This window comes from Ochotona curzoniae, unplaced genomic scaffold, assembly GCF_017591425.1.
Source record: "Ochotona curzoniae isolate NIBS_2020 unplaced genomic scaffold, NIBS_Ocur_1.0 contig_3498, whole genome shotgun sequence".
Taxonomy (NCBI): Eukaryota; Metazoa; Chordata; class Mammalia; order Lagomorpha; family Ochotonidae; genus Ochotona; species Ochotona curzoniae.
In genome coordinates, this window is record NW_024465885.1 from 31,835,267 (window position 1) to 31,855,508 (window position 20,242).

Consider the following 20,242-nt stretch of genomic DNA (forward strand, 5'->3'; position numbering starts at 1 on the left):
AATTTCCATCTTAATATATTCTAAGAAAATCTGAAATTTCAGTTATTAAATGTATCCCAAAAGAGATGAATCAAACATAGAGATCTGCATGTTGACTTTCTCCTAATCAGAGTGAGGAGACAGAAGCCAAATTGCCAGAAAATATTCACATTTCAACCATGAACACAGTCCTGATAAATACAATGAGTCCTCCTTTCCCATTTTTGGAATCCAAATGTAAAGGAAGAACAAGTGACACAGATGTTTCATCTGTATCAGACATACCACATTGTGCTTCATCCGAGCCATCAGTACAGTGTGGGTGACCATCACAGAGATTCACTGATGGAATGCACTCCCCACTTTCACACTGAAAACTGTCCTCCTGACAGGGCTCTGTGGAGAAAGAAATGGACATCTTATAGGAAAAAAGAAAATACAAGCTGATTCCTTCTTACTCCTCCCTTTGGAAATCTAGATGTTGCCACAAACCATGGTGAAGCCAGTGGTGACACGGAACAGTGTCAACACTTTATTAGAATGCCTCAGAAATATTACCAAAGGTATTTATGTAACTGTAAGGAATGTGGATAAAACTGCAATCAACTTCTACATTAAAGTATTGTGGGCAATTCCAATAGAGGACTGTGAGATTTTGGATACAACTCACAATGTTCATCTGTGTGTCTCTTCAACAAATTTCTCCACTGTAATTAATTTACAGGCAATGGCCACTGTAATTATGCTCAAGTATGGAGCATCCCATTGGCCCAAGTGTTTTCCAAATATTTGTTGCATAGAAATGTGAACTAGATGGATTAGGTTAAAGCAGTGGATTAAATTAAAAGTTGACCAGCTGGGGAAGAGAAATGACTAAGAAACAGAACATCTTCAATAGCAGTGAAGTGACAACAATAGCTTGAAGTGGAATTCCAAGCAAGTAGAGTAGTGTTGGAAGCAAGGGAATGTGTTTGACAGAGAAATTGAGGGAAAAAAATGAAGAAATTCACATTTGGAGTATATGACAGCCTACTGTGACCTGGAGAGGAGAGGATATCTGGTACTAAAGCAGAGGAAAGAAGGCAGAACAAATTGGACAACTATCCCAGTTAAGTCATGACAGCAAACATCCGAGCACATGGAGACTCTAGGATGAACTGTGACTGCCAATGGACCTTGGAAGGACTTCTTCATCCTTAGAATGTAAGATTGACTGTATTTCAGAACAACCAAATCCATGTAAGCAAAACCCTTGGAACATGCACAACATTGGATCTTGGGTTGATGTTAGGTGGCCAATCCCTGTGTGTTGTGGTGGTTGGGAGGTTGGGTCTCCCCTGATATGGGAGGAGGAAAAAGTAAGTTTGGAAACAGTGGTTTCACCTGCTTTCCCTAACCCTCAATCCTTCCCATCCTGATCAGCTATGCAAACACCATCAAAAATAAAACAAAATGAAGAGGTTTGATAAAAAGTAACTCCACAGATCTGGACACTTGGTAGTTGTTTCCAGAATGTGAATTGCACAAAAAGAAGCCAACTGGAAATATTCACTGTTTAGATGAAGTAGGGGATACTGTTACCTGGAGTTTTTCTTAAGTACTTTGTTCTGGAGGACCGTCATACCACTGAGACTGTGGGGGAGATTGTTCCCTCAAAGTATATTGTGGTCATGACTCAGGAACAACAGCTAAAACATGTAAGGATACCAAGAACACTTTTAGGGAACACATATGTTTGGGATTCTGTGAGGAGATAGTGGCTGAGTATGGATAGGTTTAATGTTTCATTCCTTACACACTTCATGGACAATCATTATGGGAAAGCAAAAAGACTATCAAGGAAACTATTAGTGAATATTAATCAATTCTGTAATGTAACTTTTTTATAGTGTGATTTTATGTTACTTTGAAGGGGATGGAGTTTAAATTCAAATTCTTCCTCAAATAAATTGCAACAATCTTCTGGACTTTCTCAATTAATGATAATAGATTGTAATGCTACTCAAAAAATCATTATTCTTGTGTTATAATCTGGTTTGCAGTTTCAGATCTGACAGCATTGATAAATACTGTCACAATATAGTGCTGCTAAAAATAACATCACATTTACCTATAAAGGAAAAACAACTTGTATAGCAATTTTAAATACTTATAATATGTACCCAGGAAGTTCAGATTGTTTTTCTTAAAAAAAAAAAAGCAAAAGAATAAAGTACTTGAGAAAGACTGTTCTTATATGGTCCATGGGGTAATGATATTGTCCCCCAGTTATTTGTGGAAGGCTTTCAGAGAAAAATCCATGCCAAGTAGCCTAAAAGTGAGGCTAGCATCCCATTTCCTGCTGGAATCTTATTCTATGCGTACTGAAAATATCCTATCAGTTACAAGGGACAATGCTTCAGTGGAACTAGTCCTGGAGTTTTCTGTTTAATGAGAGCAGAAGAGATTTTAAACCTTAAACCTTAACTTTGGGACAATGGACTGGATATCACTGGAAGTATTGTGTGTGTGTGTGTGTGTGTGTGTGTGTGTGTGTAAAATCAGTTTGCTTCTATACTAGCCTATCTGGTTCAGTTCTATTCTATTCGTTTCTGACACACCCCAGCCCAGTCCAGTCTAGTCCAATCTGATGCCATCCCATTCATTCCAAATCATGATAAATCACATCAGTCAAAACCCAGGAAATTGATTTTATTACTTATTTTTAGGAAAATGATGGGTTAATTAAAGTACAGATAAAAATTTAATGAGCTGTGGTACATTTAATTTCCATAAGTTTGCAGTCAAATGATTGATTTGTAATCAACTTCTACATAATGAATACAGAAGTAAGAAATCTGGCCATTTAGACATTGGGAAAGAATGAAATGGCAGCTGCTTGCCAGGACAATTGGGCTCCAGCACAAAGAAATGGAAATGTGATGGTCACTAGGCGCTCAACAGGAAGATCAGGAATCATATTTGCAGTGGATGGATACTATCCGTGCCTGCACAAAAATAGTCTGGGGAAAGGTGGGTGGGGGAGTGCTTCCAAGGATCCACAATCGTGTTATATACAAACCTGGCCAGAAGACAGCTATAATTCAGTAGTAGCCAAAAAAATGTATATTATGATAAACTTTTCCTTAATATATGAGTTCCAACATTAGAGCTATGAGAAAATGAGAAAAAAATGTAGAAAATGAAACAAAGGCAGTATTTCCATAATTTTCTGTCTGAAGCTTTTAGGTCAAAGTATATTTCCTAATCAAGAATGAAAGAGGCCTGGAAGAGATGGGTATGAACATTTTTAGGCTGTACTTGACTGCGCATTTTAGCACTTAAAAGTGGATGTTAAGGTAAATGGTTGGTGCAGCGTTTCAGAACCAGAGGGGAGCTTAAACATGTTCACTCCAAGTATGTTTAAGCTCCTCTCTGGTTCTGGCTTTCTGCTGATGTATACCCTGAACAGGCAGAAAATGATGGCTCAAGCATACAGGTCTCTGCTATCCAAGAGGGAAAAGCAACTCTAGTTCAAGGATCCTGATTTTACTTACGTTTGGGTAGTGGATGAAAGAGGATGGAATATCAGTACCTGTCTCAAATGGGTTTTAAATAAAATAAATAGTAACAAACAATTTAAAAAATATGAGTCTTGAGGCAGATGTTTCATCTCATGGTTAGTATTCCTAAGTCCTATATATATATATATATTTTTTTTTTTCTCTCTCTCTTAAGAGATGGAAGAAAAATCTTCCATCTGCTGGGCTCATGGGCCAAGTGGCTGCAATTGCTGGAGTTGAGCAGATACAAAGCCAGGAGCCAGGAGCTTCTTTTGCATCTCCCATATGGGCGCATGATCCTAAGGCTTTAGACCATCTTATGTTGTTTTTCCAGGTGATAAGCAAGGAGCTGGATGGGAAGTGGAGCACCAGGGACACACACCGGTATCAACATGGGATCCCTTCATTTGCAAGGTGAGGATTTAGCCACTGATCCATCCCACCAGGCCAGTCTAAGTCCCATTCTTGCATCCCTGGGTCATATATAAAGTTATAAATTGTGATTTCACTTCATGCTAATGTACATTTGGAAAGGGAGTAATAATGGCTCAGGTAATTGAGTTCTTGGCACCAACATGGGAGAACAACATTCAGTTCCCTAGTAATGGCCAGACCAACTGTTGATCATTGTGGCATTCTGGGAGTGAATTGCAGGATAAGAGATTTCTCTCTTTGTGTCTGTTAGTTTTTCACTGTCTCTGAGTCTCTCAAATAAATGCATACTCAAAAAAGAATCATATGTTGATTATACTGTTCAGATAATTAAGTGCCTGAAGTAAGTGGAAAAGTGAAAAACATTGTCTAAATATTCAGGGAGCGGAGATATTTGAAATAAGATAGATGGAGACAAATAGAGCTTTCTATGTATGCTTGTATTGAGGCAAATCATTTTTAAAAGGAGTGTACATTATATTAGCTGTAACATCCATAATGTCATATTTATTATCATTATATGGTTGGGCCATGGCAAAACAGAAAATATACAAAACACATATATGATTTTAGGAAAACATATTTTTTATTTAAGCCAATTGGCTGATGATAATTCTAGTAGTTTGAAAAACACAAGCTATTTTTATGAATTATAGTGATAAAATTTACTTGCTATCTTTCTTTGAAAAGCATTTGAAAAACATGGATTCTGAACTCCTTTGATTTGTATCTTAGCCATTTTTTTGACTTCAGGGAAATATATCAGTTATAATAAGATTCTATTTTCTTTATAATCAAATGGGATATAAATACTGCTTTTCAGTATCAGAATATTATGAATGTATATGTAAAATAGTAAAGTGTGTTGAGTTTAATGTGAGCACACAGTAGCAAAGATGACAATGTTAAAGATCATCTTTTGGGCCAGCATTTTCCATTAGCATTTCTAGTTTTAGAACAGTTATTTTGTAACTCAATAAAGGACTTATCAAATCAAGTTGATATTTTCTTGCTTCTTACAATTATAATTAGGTTCTTTGTATATTTTAAACATTAAAAATCTACATTTTGTAAAATTTTACTTTAATAAAAAATATTTCTATGAGCAGTGCCTGGCTAAGTTTACAAACACTGAGAAAAGTAGGTTACATATGTTAAAATACAATTGATTTTTGAGTCTCTTTTTTTAAAGATTTATTTATTTTTATTGGAAAGGCAGATGCACAGAGAGGAGAAGAGACAGAGAGGAAGATCTTCTGTCCAATGATTCACTCCCCATGTGGCCACAATAGCCGGAGCTATGCCGATCCAAAGCCAGGAGCCAGGAACTTCTTTGCAGATCTCCCACACAGGTGCAGGATTCCAAGGCTTTGGGCCGTCCTCCACTGCTTTCCCAGGCCACAAGCAGGGAGCTGGGTGGGAAGTGGAGCTGCCAGGATTAGAACCGGCACCCATATGGTATCCCAGCACGTTCAAGGAGAGGACCATAACTACTATGCTATCGCTCCGGGCCTGATTTTTGAGTTTCTTGTAAACGTTGTCAGTATGTATTACAAAAACCTCCTTTTAAATGAGATTAGTGAGGTGACAAATGGGTGAATAGAATTATATATTTTATAAACTTGGATGTTGTAACTAAGTGTATATTTCATTTTTGGGGGTAATTTTATTTTAGAAAATTGGCTTAAAGTTATTGATATATTCTATTCTCAATTTGTATGCTAATATATGTTTATTTAAAATTTCCACGGCCAGGACCCAGAGTGGTAGCCTAGCAGCTAATGTCCTCGCCTTACACACACTGGGATCTCATATGGGTGTTGGTTCTAATTCTGGTTGGCCTACTTCACATTCAGCTCCCTATTTGTGACCTTAGAAAGCAGTTGAGGACGGCCCAAAGCCTTGGGACCCTGCAAATGAGTAGGAGACCCGGAAGAGGCTCGTGGCTCCTGGCTTTGGAACGATGCAGCTCCAGCCATTGCAGCTACTTGGGGAGTGAATCAATGGATGGAAGATCTTCTTCTCTGTTTCTTTATGTCTGTATATCTGACTTGCAATAAAAACAAATCTTTCAAAAAGTGCACAGCTGTAATGTCATATGCATAATCAAGTATCTTGATGTAGGTACAAAATGTTAGTCACCTCTAATTGTTTTAATATTTATGTTTTCATATTTTACTTAAGTTATTAAAAATGAATTCTCAACAAGTTATTACAAATGAATTCTCAATGGGAATAACAAAATTAAAGATCGATTCTTAATCATTTTTCTTTAGTTAGTGAGTCAAGAAACATTTAATTAGAAAATAAGTTGAATAGAATGAAATGTAGACATCTGAATAAAATTTTGCATCAAAACATGCAAAAGTATGTCAAGATAATTCTCTTTTGTTCTCTAGCCAAATTATTAGGAGTACACCCTATAAATCTCCAAATCAAATTTATTTCTGAGATGTAAATGAACTTTAAGAAAAATACCGAATGGGACACAATGATCTACTGTTGAAGTAAGTGAAAATTAAAAAAAAGAATCTAAAGAGAGCTATCAATAAGCTCTTTGAAAATTTTCCTTATGCATAAACTTAACTCTGATTTTTTGCAGCATACAGTGATTTGGTTTCATTAAGAAGTCTTTAATTGAACAGTTTAATTCTCTGTGGACTCTGAAATTTTATTTCTGATAGTTTTCTGGCAGTGATGGGAGTAAAAAGGAAATATTGCTAAAAATTGAAATTTCCAATTCCTGTTTTATGAAATCTCCAATAGCACTGCCTCGTCTAATCAACAATGCTTGCTGTTAAATCGATCTACCCTGGTCTCTAAGGTACACGGCACACAACTTGGGGAGGACTTCAAACCCCTAATCAACTGCTACTGCCACAGATGCCTGAAAAGCACAATTGAATTTCATTTTAAGAATATGAATCCTGGAATAAAAATAGTGGAAACATGCTTATGAAGTGAAATATTTTGATACATATACATATTATTTATATTTACTTCAATGCAAATAAGAATGCTATAAAGAAGAGATCGAATAATGTTATCTTATACATTACACTTCAGTTGAATGCCATGGAAGGGCTAAAATATACCAGATGCACATACATTCTGAAGACAATTTCAATATATTTCCCTAAAATGACCAACAAAAGAGAACATTTATGTAACCATATACATGAGCTCAATCTCTTTCTATTATCGACTTGATTGGCTTCTGCTACCAAGTCCTCGCATCCACAATCTCTTTTCAGTGTTTGGTGTAGAAATTCTCAGGAGTGAAGAAGTGCATCAATTACAACTCAACCCCTTCTTATGTAATCTATAGTACCTGTATCATTCTCAGGAAGAAATAGGAAAATCCACTCCCAATATATTCCCCATACAGCCACAGGCTTGGAAGACTCAAATTTCGATTCTGTCTAGTACATTATTTATTTCTTAACATGATAGTAGGAACTGAAATGTATTTATAGAACAAGCAAATTTAAAGAAACAGTATATCGCATGCTGGGTCTTCTTTATCTTACTTTTATGCTATGTTTTCTTGAATTTCATTTGTTTGGGTTTTTGGATCATTTGTTTGTTTATTTATTTATATTTGGAAGACAGAGACAGAGAGATAAATGGTTCAACCCTTGTTTTCTTCTCAAATGCCTGCAATCCCTGCTGCGGAGCCATAACGTAAGCTTCAGTCTGGAATTGAATCTGGCTCTTTCATTTGAATGATAGTGACAGAAATACTTGAGCCATCACCTTCTACCTCATCAGAGTGCATTAGCAGAAAAATATATCAAATCAAAAGTCAAACTACAATAAATTTAAAAACTGGATTATTTTGTTGTAATATAAAATGCTCCTGGAGGTCTAATTTCAAATTTCTTCACCACTCACTTGCTTAAAGATCAAATATTCTTAATTCTGAGCTGTCAATAGATTGATGCTTCTGGCCTTTGAAACACAGGATGGTTTGAGCGTTGGAGAGTAAAGTGGTATGGCATCTATCTACAAGACATTAGACACAACGCCTCAGGGTTATCATATGAAATATCTCCGAGAAACAAAGATGAAAGAGGAAATGTTGACACTGTAGCAATTTGTGAGGTTCGAAGTGATTTTTAATCACAGAGGAGTGTTACATCATAGTCAAAAAATACAATTATCTTTTCAAAGTCTTGTTGAATATTAAACATTCTTCAAGTTTTTATTTGATTTTTTTTTTGTTTTTCTTAAATGAATTCTCACCTCTTTCTTACTTCTTTGCTTAACTTACAGATAGAATGAAATAGAAAAATATTAGGAATTCCCCCTTCAAAGAAACTGACTCAATTGTAAAATTAACAAGTTATATCATTTGGAATTTAAATTGAATATTTTATTTTATGAAAATAGATGTTGTCAATTCTGAAAGGAAATTTTCCCTTTCTATGAATTCTGATGAGCCTGAGAAAGGTTGCTTTCAAAGTGAGTTGAAAGCACTGGTTTCAGCAAAGATGCAGGAATATATGTATATATATATATATTTACTTTTTCAGAGAATGAAAAAAATAATTTCTTGGTCAGCCGAAAACATAAAGAAAAAAATAGGCACTCTGGGAAATTCTAAGGTATTGTTAGCAAAACTTTGACCCAGAAATAATAAAACTGATTCTGAAAAGGCCAACATTGTGAGACAAATTCTTACAGGCAAATGAGGTAAGTTCCCTGTATTTCTATAGAGGAATATAACAGACAAAGGATCCAAGTTAATGGTTCTAAAATGTGGCAGTTAGGTCTTCACTTACATTTTTCTTTTCCTATCATTTTTTTCTAGAAGGCCAATAGCTGAGAGTGCAGTATCATTATTCATATTAGAACAAAATATAATTCTTCCTAAAAATGTATGTGAGCTGTGCATTTGTTATTTTCTAAAGCTGGTTTATAGATCAAAGAATGCTAAATTGATTTGATTTATGTGTGTGTGCTTGAAGTAAGGTGAGTGCATTGATATCATGTAATATGAGACTCATGGTGGAGGGCTATAGGCAATCAGCTGAGAAATACATTATGTAAGAGGTACAACTTAGTGAAGACACCTTTTATAAATAAATTTTACAAACATCTGGGTCATCATTTAGTAAATCTACCTCTTTTTTTTTTTTTTGAGAAATGACATACTATTTTCCACAATGGTAACATAAAAGCGTATTCCCTGCAACCACTTCACCAGTTTGTGGTTTTGTTTTTTTGTATTTCTGATGATAGGTATTGTAGAGTGTGATGGCAACTCACTGAGGTTTTTAAATTTTCTGGTATGTTTTTCAACAACCTTGATGCTATAACTTTCTCATCCTGAGAATCTGATGAAATCAGTTACTACAATACCTTGATGGAGAGCTTTTTTCCAGACTTCATATTTACCATCTAATATACTCTTTCCACTTGTTTTTCCCTCTGTCATTTGTAATTTACAGTATGAGAATAAAGACCATAATTCTTTATAGATAGATAGACATAGATACAGATATAGACATAAAGATCTCTATACGCACACATACACACACATATGAAGGTACTTAAAAAATTTGTGGTTAATTGTGCTAAGAGTTAAATTGGATCAGGTACTTAGTGATTGATGGTAACTGAGGGGCCTGAATCCCCTGTAGGCATCACTGTTTGAGTCCTCAAACTTCCGCTCTCAAAAAAGAAAGGGTCCTTTTGGACATTTGGGGAACAAGCTAGTCAATGGCAGTAAATCCCTCTATGCATGTTTCTCTCTCATAAACAAAAACATTTTTAAAGTTTGTTTTGTTGGACAAAAACTGAAATTCATGCAGTAATTTCTAAATATTTGTTTCTATGAACTTTTTGAAGACTTTATAGGCATAAAATTCAAAATAGTTTACTCACAAAGATACATGTCATTTAATTCCATCTGAACTTTGCAAAGGATATGCATTTCCTTATGTATCTACATATGCACATACATACATAGGTGCCAGATAGAAAATACTTTATGAAAAGCAGGCTGTGATTTTGCTTGCCTCTGCTCATTATTGCTATGGAGATAATTTTATTAATAGGGTGAGAAGGTTGTTCGAGTCAACAAATCGTTGCAGTATCTTTACACCTGCTAGTAATATTAATTTTTTAAATTGAATGTTTTGGGCTTCTGACAGCTTAATTACTTGTATTTTGAATCTTTTCTGAATGGTTCATGGTAAAGGGAATACAACAACTAATCCTCCCTCCTCCGAAGTGTGGACATTCCACTTTTGGTACTTAATCTGTACTGCTTTAGTAAGAAAAAATTCAAGACTCATTACACACAAGAAAATGCAAGTAGATAGGAGGAATGAAGTTGTGAATTTCAATTCTGAACAAGTTCAGGTAATGGCTATGCAGCAATAGGGAAAGGAAGATAATTCTTGTTGAGATTGAAGGCTGTGTATCTGAGCAGGCAAGCCTGGGAAACATTCAGATCTTGAAATCTTGCATTCCTTTGTTGTTTTTGTTCCAATTGATATGAACGTGATCTTAAGGCTACTTACCTGGAATCCCCAAGTGGTATCCAGTAGTGAAGTTTGCTTTAAATCCTCCTCTTGCCACTGATGTGTCAGTTATAAAAAGAACCATCATTCTGTTGGTGGTGGAGAACACATCGTTCACTGGACCGGAACCTGTGTACACAGCTGTTCAAAAGAAAAAGATGAGGTAATTGGTGAAATTATTCTTTGAAACCCAAAGGAAATAGATCCCTTACCTTGGATGCATCTTTCACATACGAAGTTGTGTGCAGTGTGATTCACTGATCAAGCAGTAAATACAATACAATATATAATATGTATTGCCTATTTTCCTTCATTTTGATAACTTACCTATTACTCCTGAAATCTTACCAAGTTTTTTTTTCTTTCTTTAAAGCAATATTTGAAAGGCAGAGTTAGAGAGAGAGAGGCGTGTCTTGGTCAGGCTGATAAGCTGGTATCAAGGCTCAGGAATTCCATCGTGTCTCTTGTGTTGGTGCCAGGGGCACATGTGCTTGACCTGTCAACTGCTGCTCTCAACATGAATTGACAGGAAACCTGGATCAGCAGCAGAGGTGACAGCATTCACTCCACTCCAATATGGGAAGAGGGAATCCTAAGCAACGTTTTAATTCCTGGGCTGTAATTCCTGGTTGATTTCTTCCTCCACCAAGACTTTCATTGTGTGCACTTTCTCTCTGTGCCTTTCAAAATCTTGTCTTAGAAAGCCTGACTTCTTGAACTTTGTAGTATTTAGCTGAAAAATTCTAACAATCCTGTATTATTCTATCTGCCTTTGTGTGCCAAAGAGATCTCCCTTTATATGTTTGATAACATAGAAAAATCAGGTCATATATTAACATGAATGGTTAATGAGACCAAAATACTGATAGCTAAAACACATTTAGTCATACATGCCTAATTTTCATGCATCCAAGTTGATCCTTCTAACATCATAGTAATTTCGTGTGATTCATAAAGGATATTTCCTTAAAAATTAATAGTCGTTAAGTAAGATATTAGCTAATACACCTGAATGGGAGCCTTTTAATGTCAACATGTGTTTTCTGATCTAGCCTGGAAAGATAATCTATATGAGGGCAGTCCCTCACATTATGTAAGCCACTAAGAATCAATATTAAAACATCAGATTTGGTGGTTTTTTAAATCATTCTCAGAAAGCTACATTGAAGTAGCTAGTACTACAGACACAATAAGTCACAGTAATAATGAAACCTGAAGTAAAATTTTTTTAAAGAATTTTAGCTCTTAGTTTGCAAGATGTAAGACTTGTAGTCAATTAATACCGGTCGATTGTATAGATGACTTAGAAATATGAAGCATAATTTGTCAAAAAGAATATTACTTTATCATCATCTCCAACACACCTTACATTGAAAATTTAAATGAAACAACATATTACTCTAGTGTTGCACGTTAATTTTGTTAATATTTTTTAAATGATGACATTTATCGAGAAATATGTTCCACCTCAGTTCAAAATTTTCAATGTTCATAAGATGCAAATAGTGGGCTTACCTAAGAGCAGGGAATCGTCTTCACCAACATCTCGCACTTCAACCACGTCTTCGATATCTTCTAAGTCAAATTCTTGAAAATGAAGTTGTATATTTTTTCCACTCTCTGCATTTAAATACCAAACACCTTGGAAACAACAAATAAACACAATTTATAAGACTTAAAGATTAATATCCTAATATTTTAAATTTCTATGATTCAGTTTAGGTGAAAATTCAATGATATTAATGCAGCTTGTGGGGTAAGCTTTGATAAGTTATTTATGCCGGTAGTTCAATTTGAGAAATAAATGTATCAGAATTCATATTCAGTTCTTGTTTTTATTGAATTCATAAATTAATCTTGCAATCTGTTTCTTGGTTGCTTACTCATTCTGTGTGAGTGTTTCATTGACTTATCTTTTTAAAGAGATAGAAAGGCACTTAGCGGGAAGCACTTCCATCTGCTGGTTCACTCCCAAATAATGACGACAGCTGAGATGATAGGAAGCTGGAAGCCAGGAGACTCTTCCAGGTCTCCCACATTGGTGTAAGGTCCCAAAACCTTATGCTATTCTCAGCTGCTTTCCCAGGCCTTAAGAAGAGAGCTGGATTGGAAGTGCATCAGCTGGAACTCAAACTGGGGCCATATGGCTGATCAGCACACAGATGCTGTGACACTGCCAGGCCCCTCTGATTTACTCTTCGGAAGTATAATTTTATGCATAGAGAAATGATTCCTCGGTCATCTTTTTCACGCCTTTGTGGAAGCAGATACATTTTCACAATTGTGTAGTGTAGCTGAACACATGTTCTAAATCCACCATATTTTGAAGGAAACAGAATTATCTCTTTCACAAAGTGCATTTCTTTCCCTCTTTTTCTGTTTTAGTGAATGGCACCAGTAATTGTCCACTCACAACATTTTATACTGCATATCATCTCTCCTACCACATCCAATCGATCACTGAGCATTGCCCAGACTTCCTGTGATAGGCATTGATTCTCATTTACTCTTTTAAACATATTCATTTTTGATTTTCATTTTTAATAAAAAGTCATATATATAGATAGGGGGAGAGACAGTGAAAAAGATCTTCCCTCCTCTGATTCATACCTCAAGTGGTTACAATGGCCAGGAGCCAGGAACCTCTTCTTGGTCTCCCATCTGGTTGCAAGTCCCCAAGGCTGTGGGCCTTCCTCAACTGCTTTCTCAAGTCACCAGGAGGGCGATGGATGTGAAGTTGGGCCCATATGGGATCCCAGTATGTGCAAGGTGAAGACTTTAGCCACTAGGCCACTACACTGGGCCTGACTCTAATTTACTTTTCAGCATCCCTTGCCGCTGGCAGAGTTAAAGCTACAGTTGTTTCTCATCTGCTAACTGGTGACTCTTTTGACAGCTTTCCTCTCCTGCCATCTGTTTCTGATAAGGCAGCCAGACGGATCCATTTAAACTGCAAACTTGCTTTTATCACTATTTTCTTGTAATGTGCTAAAGTTTCTCCAGTATTATCAGAGTCCTAAATATATAATGTGGTTTTACTCCTTCTGGCTCATAATTATATTTTTCACTGTTATTTAATTTTTCTTCTAGACTCAAAATTAGGCATGTGCTTCTAATTTGTATATTACGAACTTCAACATGTCACTTGACAGTACCCTATCTTTACCATATTATCAAAGTATCTTGAATATTGTGTGATGTCTGACATTTTATCTCAATCCCCATCCACAAGGGTGATGTCTGTTTTTTTTTTACTTTAATGCTAATAAAATAATCAACAACTATTTGCTAAATAAATTTATTTTTAAAAAGATTTATAAGATGCTGGACTCTATGCTGGGTATATGCTTGCAATGAAGGAATGTCAACTGAACTTGAACTGTGGTTATGCAGCAAGGTGGAGTAATCCAGCATGGGGGAAGGGTTATGGGAGGGGTGGGGTGTTCACTTGGGGAGTGAACCATTACACGGAAGATCGTCCTTTCTGTCTCCCCTCCTCTCTGTATATCTGACTTTTCAAAAATACATCTTAAAAAACTTAGATAAGTCCATTTGTAATATTTGCATCCAAGTTAGACATGTGCTCAGCTGGCACAAAACATCCTTTTGACTCTGAATAAAAAAACAAACAAACAAACAAAAAAAACAAGTGGACCCAATTTAGAAGAAGATGTTAGAGATACAGTGTAAGCAATATTCTTTCCTTTCCATAGGTATTTGGTCATTAATTAAATATTGGTTTACATATACTTCCTGAGATAATTAATTCTGCACTGTATGAGCTGACATAATGTATCACTGATGTGGGTAACATAATATGGTCATCATTTTATATAAAATATATGGCTGTAGGTAGTGGCTTAAATAGCATATATTTGAGACCATGAACATATTAAATGTTTCAAATATAACACTAAATCTAAAACTGGAAAATCTGACCTTTTTAATAATATAAACTTTGCTATGCATTGGCAAAAAAAAAAGATTTATTTATTTTTCTTGGAAAGGTGGATATACAGAGGAGGAGAAACAGAGAGGAAGGTCTTCCATCCGATGATTCACTCCCCAAGCGGCCGCAACAGCTGGAGCTGATCCAATCTGAAGCCAGGAGCCAGGAGCTCTTTCTGGTCTCCAATGCGGGTGCAGGGTCCCAAGGCTTTGGGCTGTCCTCGACTGCTTTCCCGGGCCACAGGCAGGGAGCTGGATGGGAAGCGGGGCTGCCAGGATTAGAACCTGCGCCCATATGGGGTCTGGTGCATGCAAGGTAAGGAGCTTAACCACTATGCCATCGCACTGGGCACGCTAAATACATTTAAACGTATCATACACTTGGCAAAATTGTTTTGTAATTTGCATTTTTGTTTTAATTTTGGAAATTATTATTTTGTTCAAATAATTTGTTTTAAAAATACATATCCCCAGGCTCTTCATTGTAGCCTGGTGGCTAAAGTTCTCGTTTGAAAGCACCGGGATCCCAAATGGACTCTGGTTCTAATCCCGGCAGCCCCGCTTCCCATCTAGCTCCTTGCTTGTGGCCTGGGAAAGCAGTTGAGGACGGCTGAAAGCCTTGGGAGCCTGCACCCATGTGGGAGACCTGGAAGAGGCTCAGGGCTTCTGGCTCCTTGCTCCTGGCTTCAGGTCGGCTCAGCTCCCGCTGTTGAGCCACTTGGGGAGTGAAACAGCAGACACAGTGTCTTTCTCTCTTTTCTTGTATTCTCTGTGTATTTGACTTTCCAATAAAAAATTTTAAAATCCTTTAAAAAATTACATATTTTTTATGATTACATTTTTCACACACAAGTAAAATCTCAAGTTTCCTCAGTTTTGAGTCAGTAGTTTTGCTGCAATGGGGAGATACTTGCTGATGAAAGTAAAGCTAGGGCTCTACACGGTAGGTAACCTTGCTAAATTACCAACTTGAACGTGCAGAGATACCACATGGGCACTGGTTCATGTCCTGGCTGCTCTGCTTCCCATTCGCCTCCCTGTTTATGACCTGGGAAAGCAGTAGAGTGATCTGAAGCTTTGGAACCCAGCACCCATCTAGGAGACCTGAAGGTAGTTCCTGGCTCCTGGTTTTGTATTGGCTCAGCTCCAGCCACTGTGGACATTTGGGGAATGAAGCAGCAGATGGGCGATTTGGGAAATGAAAAATAAAAATGTTTCTGACAAAAAAAAGTGATTTTAACTATTTCTTGATTACTTGAAAGAAGAATTCTGCTATTTTCTAAGAACACATTTGCCGCTACCATTGGATCTTTGTTTCCATTGCCAGATCTCCACTTACATTGATCTTAACTAAGCATTGCTGTAAAAACAACATTAATATTTTAGCATGCATAATGGAGAAGAATGTTTGCAGAAGGAACTGGGAATCTGCATCTTGAACATAATCCTTCTGCAGCATAGTAAGTTTCTCCAGTTAGTAAGACTGACATACAGACAGGTTTTGTTCAGTTTTAACAAACTAATATCCTCTTTGTAATTGTACTTTTTCTGCTTTTTCTACTACATCAGCTATCTTTTTTTTTTTTTTTGTCTTTTGCTTTGTCTATATTTGCGAAAGGTTGGATGTCACACTTGGTTCCTTACCTTGATTTGTCCATTGATTTTACTCTATAGATGTAAAACTTGTTAAACACAACAGCCGTATTCTTAAACAAGGAGCATGATTTAGACAGCAGTATCTGGAGTAAGTTTGAACATTTCACTTAATGTTATTAATCATTTTGATTTAGAATCCTTGTAACTGCCACCTGATTTAATAAACTAGTATCCAAATTATATGAAATGTTACACACACACACATATACACTCACATATACACACATACACATATACATACACACACATATATAATTATAATATCTGGCATAAAATAACCATTAGTGTTTTGCTTGTTACATTAAAAAATTCCGGGGCAGAAGTGGTAGTTGCACCATGTTATATAAATATGATCTACTTTTCTGTGTTGAGGATTAGGTGTTTATTATATATATATATATATATATATGTATATATATATTCATATTCATTTCTAATGGCCTGGAAAAGAAATTACTCACAGAAGGCCTGGTTAGGGTACTCATCTGGGAAGTTTGTGGAACTGAAAGTTGTATTTGGCTCCCACAGTTCAAAAGGTCCCCCACAGTCAGCTGGGAAAAAAAAGGAATCATTGTTAGTAACACAATGTGCATTTTAGAGAAGTAACACCACTTGTCAACAAACTTTCTATTAAATGGTTTAAAAAATAGTTTACAATATTTGTTTATTGAAAAGTCTGAGTGACAGAAAAATAAATCTGCATCTGCTCTTTCATTGTCCAAATGGCAAGTGGAGCCAAGGCTGACCCAGGCCCAAAGGAGCAGCCGGACACTCCATCTAGGTTGCTCAGGGTTGAATGGAGCAAGACACTTGAGTCAATAGGTGTTGCTTCTCAGGTGCATTTGTAGAGACCTGGATTGCAAGCTACATTTATTTTTACAGTTTAATAATGGAAAATTTTTTCATTTCAAGAAGAGTAAAGTTTATATAAATTGGTTACTTTATTGTGAGACTTTTAAAGTGAATTTGATGAGGCCAGCATTGTGGTACACCAGTTAAAGAAGCTGCCTGTAGTGCCAAAATCTCATACATGCACCGATGGGATAATTGATAAGCTGTGCCTGCTCATTTTCTGTGGTATTCATTTAACTACTCTTTGAGGAGCAGGTAATTTCTATCATAATGCCAGTTTTGTACAGACAATCTAAAATATTTTATGTAACCTCTGTTACATTTACTTGCTGATACCATATCAATTCACCTAGTATCAAATGAAGCTCCAAACCCAGTTAATTTCATGCTTATTCCATAGTATATTACAGTCTTCCATGGAATTCATTTAACATTTAATGATTTTCACGGTCTGGTCCACTCCATAGACATTACATTACATGTCAGAGGGTGGCTCTAGATAGATATATGACAAAAAGAAGGAGGGCAAAAAGGATACAGATGGATTCAGTGACAAGTGAAATTAGTTATGGATAAATGCTGCATCAATAAGGCATTGTATGTGGAGCTCTGAAAAATGTATTTGAGCATTAAAACAAAAGAACAGGATAGCAGAGCAAGGTCAGATTTTCTTTGCAGATTAATACTGTCTTTGGTTATATGACTATTTTGCTAGGATTTGTGAAAAGAGAATCTGCCTGAGCCCTAAAATCATTTTGTGTATCTAAACCTATAAACTCTTGCATATACACAAATCCCTTAATTTTCCTAAGTTTCAATGGTCAATGTTTCCATTATCCTGTCAAGCCACTGTAACAGAGGGAGCAAAAATAGCACTGATGATTGAATATGGGTAAGTCAGCTCTTCTTATTTCATAAATTTAATCATGGAATGTGAGTCAGTATTATTGTTTTGTAATTGCCTTTTTACTGTTGTCATTTTTTCAAGTAATGGAAAAATTTCAGATTTTATGCATCTAACTTCTAAAACAGTTGATATTTTGAGAATATTCTAAAGAGTTACATAACTAGACACGTGATGGTACATTGTATTATGTTTAAAATTAGCAAATATGATTTCAACAAAATCACAATCAGATCTAAAGGGTTGTCAAACGTAACCAGTGAACCTGTTAGGACAAGCTACTTAGCATTTCTCCACTAAATATGAGTCTTGAATTTCTTTCTTTAAAAATTCTTATGAAGTACATTTTGAAAATTATTTGAATTATCACTTATAATAAAATGGTTAATTAGTACAATATCTCTGATTCTTAAACTGGTAACTACATAATTTACTGGCTGATTATAAACTATTGTAAGGAACTGGGAAAAATACTTTAAGCCATTCTCAATACAGTGTTATTTTATTTGTTGATTTTGTTATACTGCAGGTGTGATTCATGAAACAGAATTCTACATTTCAGTGTCAAGCTGTGTTGTTAAATGAATCACTCTCACCCAGTGACAGGACAACATCCTGTCTGGCACATGGTATCCTACTTATTTATAGAATTAAATTATTTCATTTTTCGTTTTCTTGGAACTACTCTCTTGAGCATATATATGCTGATTCATTTCTTAGAGTACCAAGAGAGATTCTTACTGCAAACACTGTGTAAATAATCTGGTGAGATTTTGCAAAGCTGTAATCAAAAATAGATACTTTTGTTGAGGCTTGTCATTTTTTGTCCATGCTTAAACTTCTGACATCAAAATGATATGTTTCAGTGTGGAGGCATTAGTGTGGAGTGAAAAGGGGAGCTTGGATTTCACCTTATGGCTAACAAGAAATCTATGACAAAACAAAAAATAGGCATATGGGAAAAACAAGTTTTTGATTCACACCCATGTGACGAAAGTAGATTTGGGAAATAATATCTCAGAGATGCATTTAATTCATTCCAAAGTGATTAATTATCAAAATCAGCTATATTTCACAACGAATAACAATTTGCATTACAGACAGCATTTTAATTATTTAAACTTTAATTTAAAATCAAATCCCCTATGAAAATTTTGTGTAGTTTATTAAATTTATATGTTTATTATTAAGTTTTAGAAACAACCTATGCTGTATTTCAGCAACCACATGAAAATAACATTCTAATTTTCATTTCTTACAATCTCAACTTATTTTTTCCTTTTATTGGAAAAGCAGATACACAGAGTGGAGAGACAGAGAGGAAGGTCCTCTGTCCGATGGTTCACTCCCCAAGTAGCCACAACGGCCGGAGCCAAGCAGTCTGAAGCCAGGAGCCCTGAGCCTCTTCCAGGTCTCCCACATGGGTGCAGGCTCCCAAGGCTTTGGGCTGTCCTCGACTGCTTTCCCAGGCCACAAGCAGGGAGCTAGATGGGAAGCAGGGCTGCTAGGATTAGAGCCAGCATCCATATGGGATCCTGGTGCATTCAAGGCAAGGACATCAGCTTCTAGACCATCACACTGTGCCCACATCTCAACGTTTTATTAATAGAGAATTAGCGAGTGATAGCTCTTTAAATTAGACTAGGTGTTTTCCAGACAAAATTACTTAAGCAAAGCAGAACTATCGAAAACCTTGGTAACGGAGTTTACAAGTACACTGAAAATAGAGCTTGATAGGTGTTTGAGTATTAAGTTAGACTAAAAATGCTAAAATCAAGCAGCTTTGATGAATACAGTAACTAATTTAAATAAAGAAGATGAATTCTGATTTATTTCTAAGTGAAACATTAATCTAGATTGGGTAGTTCTATTGTCATCTCTATAAAAATATGTGAATTAATTTTGATTTTGTATTTGGAACTAGGAAACAGTTTAACTAATGGAGGAAAACTGTGGAGACAGGAAGTGACACTAAACCTACAGTCTCTATTATCTTCCATTTTGAAAACTCTAGAAATAACTCAGGTGCCAGAGATATGGATTTATTTTTATATACATTTATTCTGTCTAGTAGGTATCTTTCTATGAATTATGACATATATGTTCCATGAAATGCTAAATTTCTTAAAATATTTTCAATGTACTACCAACTTTTAAATTAATGTGTTCCTATGTCACAGGACAGAAAATTAGAGTTCAAGAATGGACAAGTGTTTGATACAGCAAAATGGAAGAACTCTGTAATTATGAAAACAATCTACATTTCCTGAAGCTAGAAGCAAGTTGAATCCCTAGCAGGGAGTAAGAAACTGAATTTTATTGTTCGGTTATTTTTCTGGCATTATTTTCTTATTTGAATGCTGTTTAAGGATTCAAAGAAAGGCTGTTAGCCAGTCAGC

The 20,242-nt window shown here is 35.8% G+C and overlaps 1 protein-coding gene across 1 annotated transcript in view; it reads right to left on the reverse strand.

Annotated features, from left to right (window-relative positions):
* TMPRSS15 (transmembrane serine protease 15) overlaps nt 1–20,242 on the reverse strand; it is a 106,107-nt gene that overhangs the window by 35,781 nt on the left and 50,084 nt on the right. The window contains exons 14-17 of the mRNA XM_040980421.1: nt 16,549–16,638; nt 11,999–12,124; nt 10,484–10,624; nt 265–375 (exon numbers count right to left, since the gene is read on the reverse strand). Of these exons, the coding sequence (XP_040836355.1) occupies nt 265–375; nt 10,484–10,624; nt 11,999–12,124; nt 16,549–16,638 (468 nt within the window). The remainder of the gene's footprint in view (nt 1–264; nt 376–10,483; nt 10,625–11,998; nt 12,125–16,548; nt 16,639–20,242) is intronic.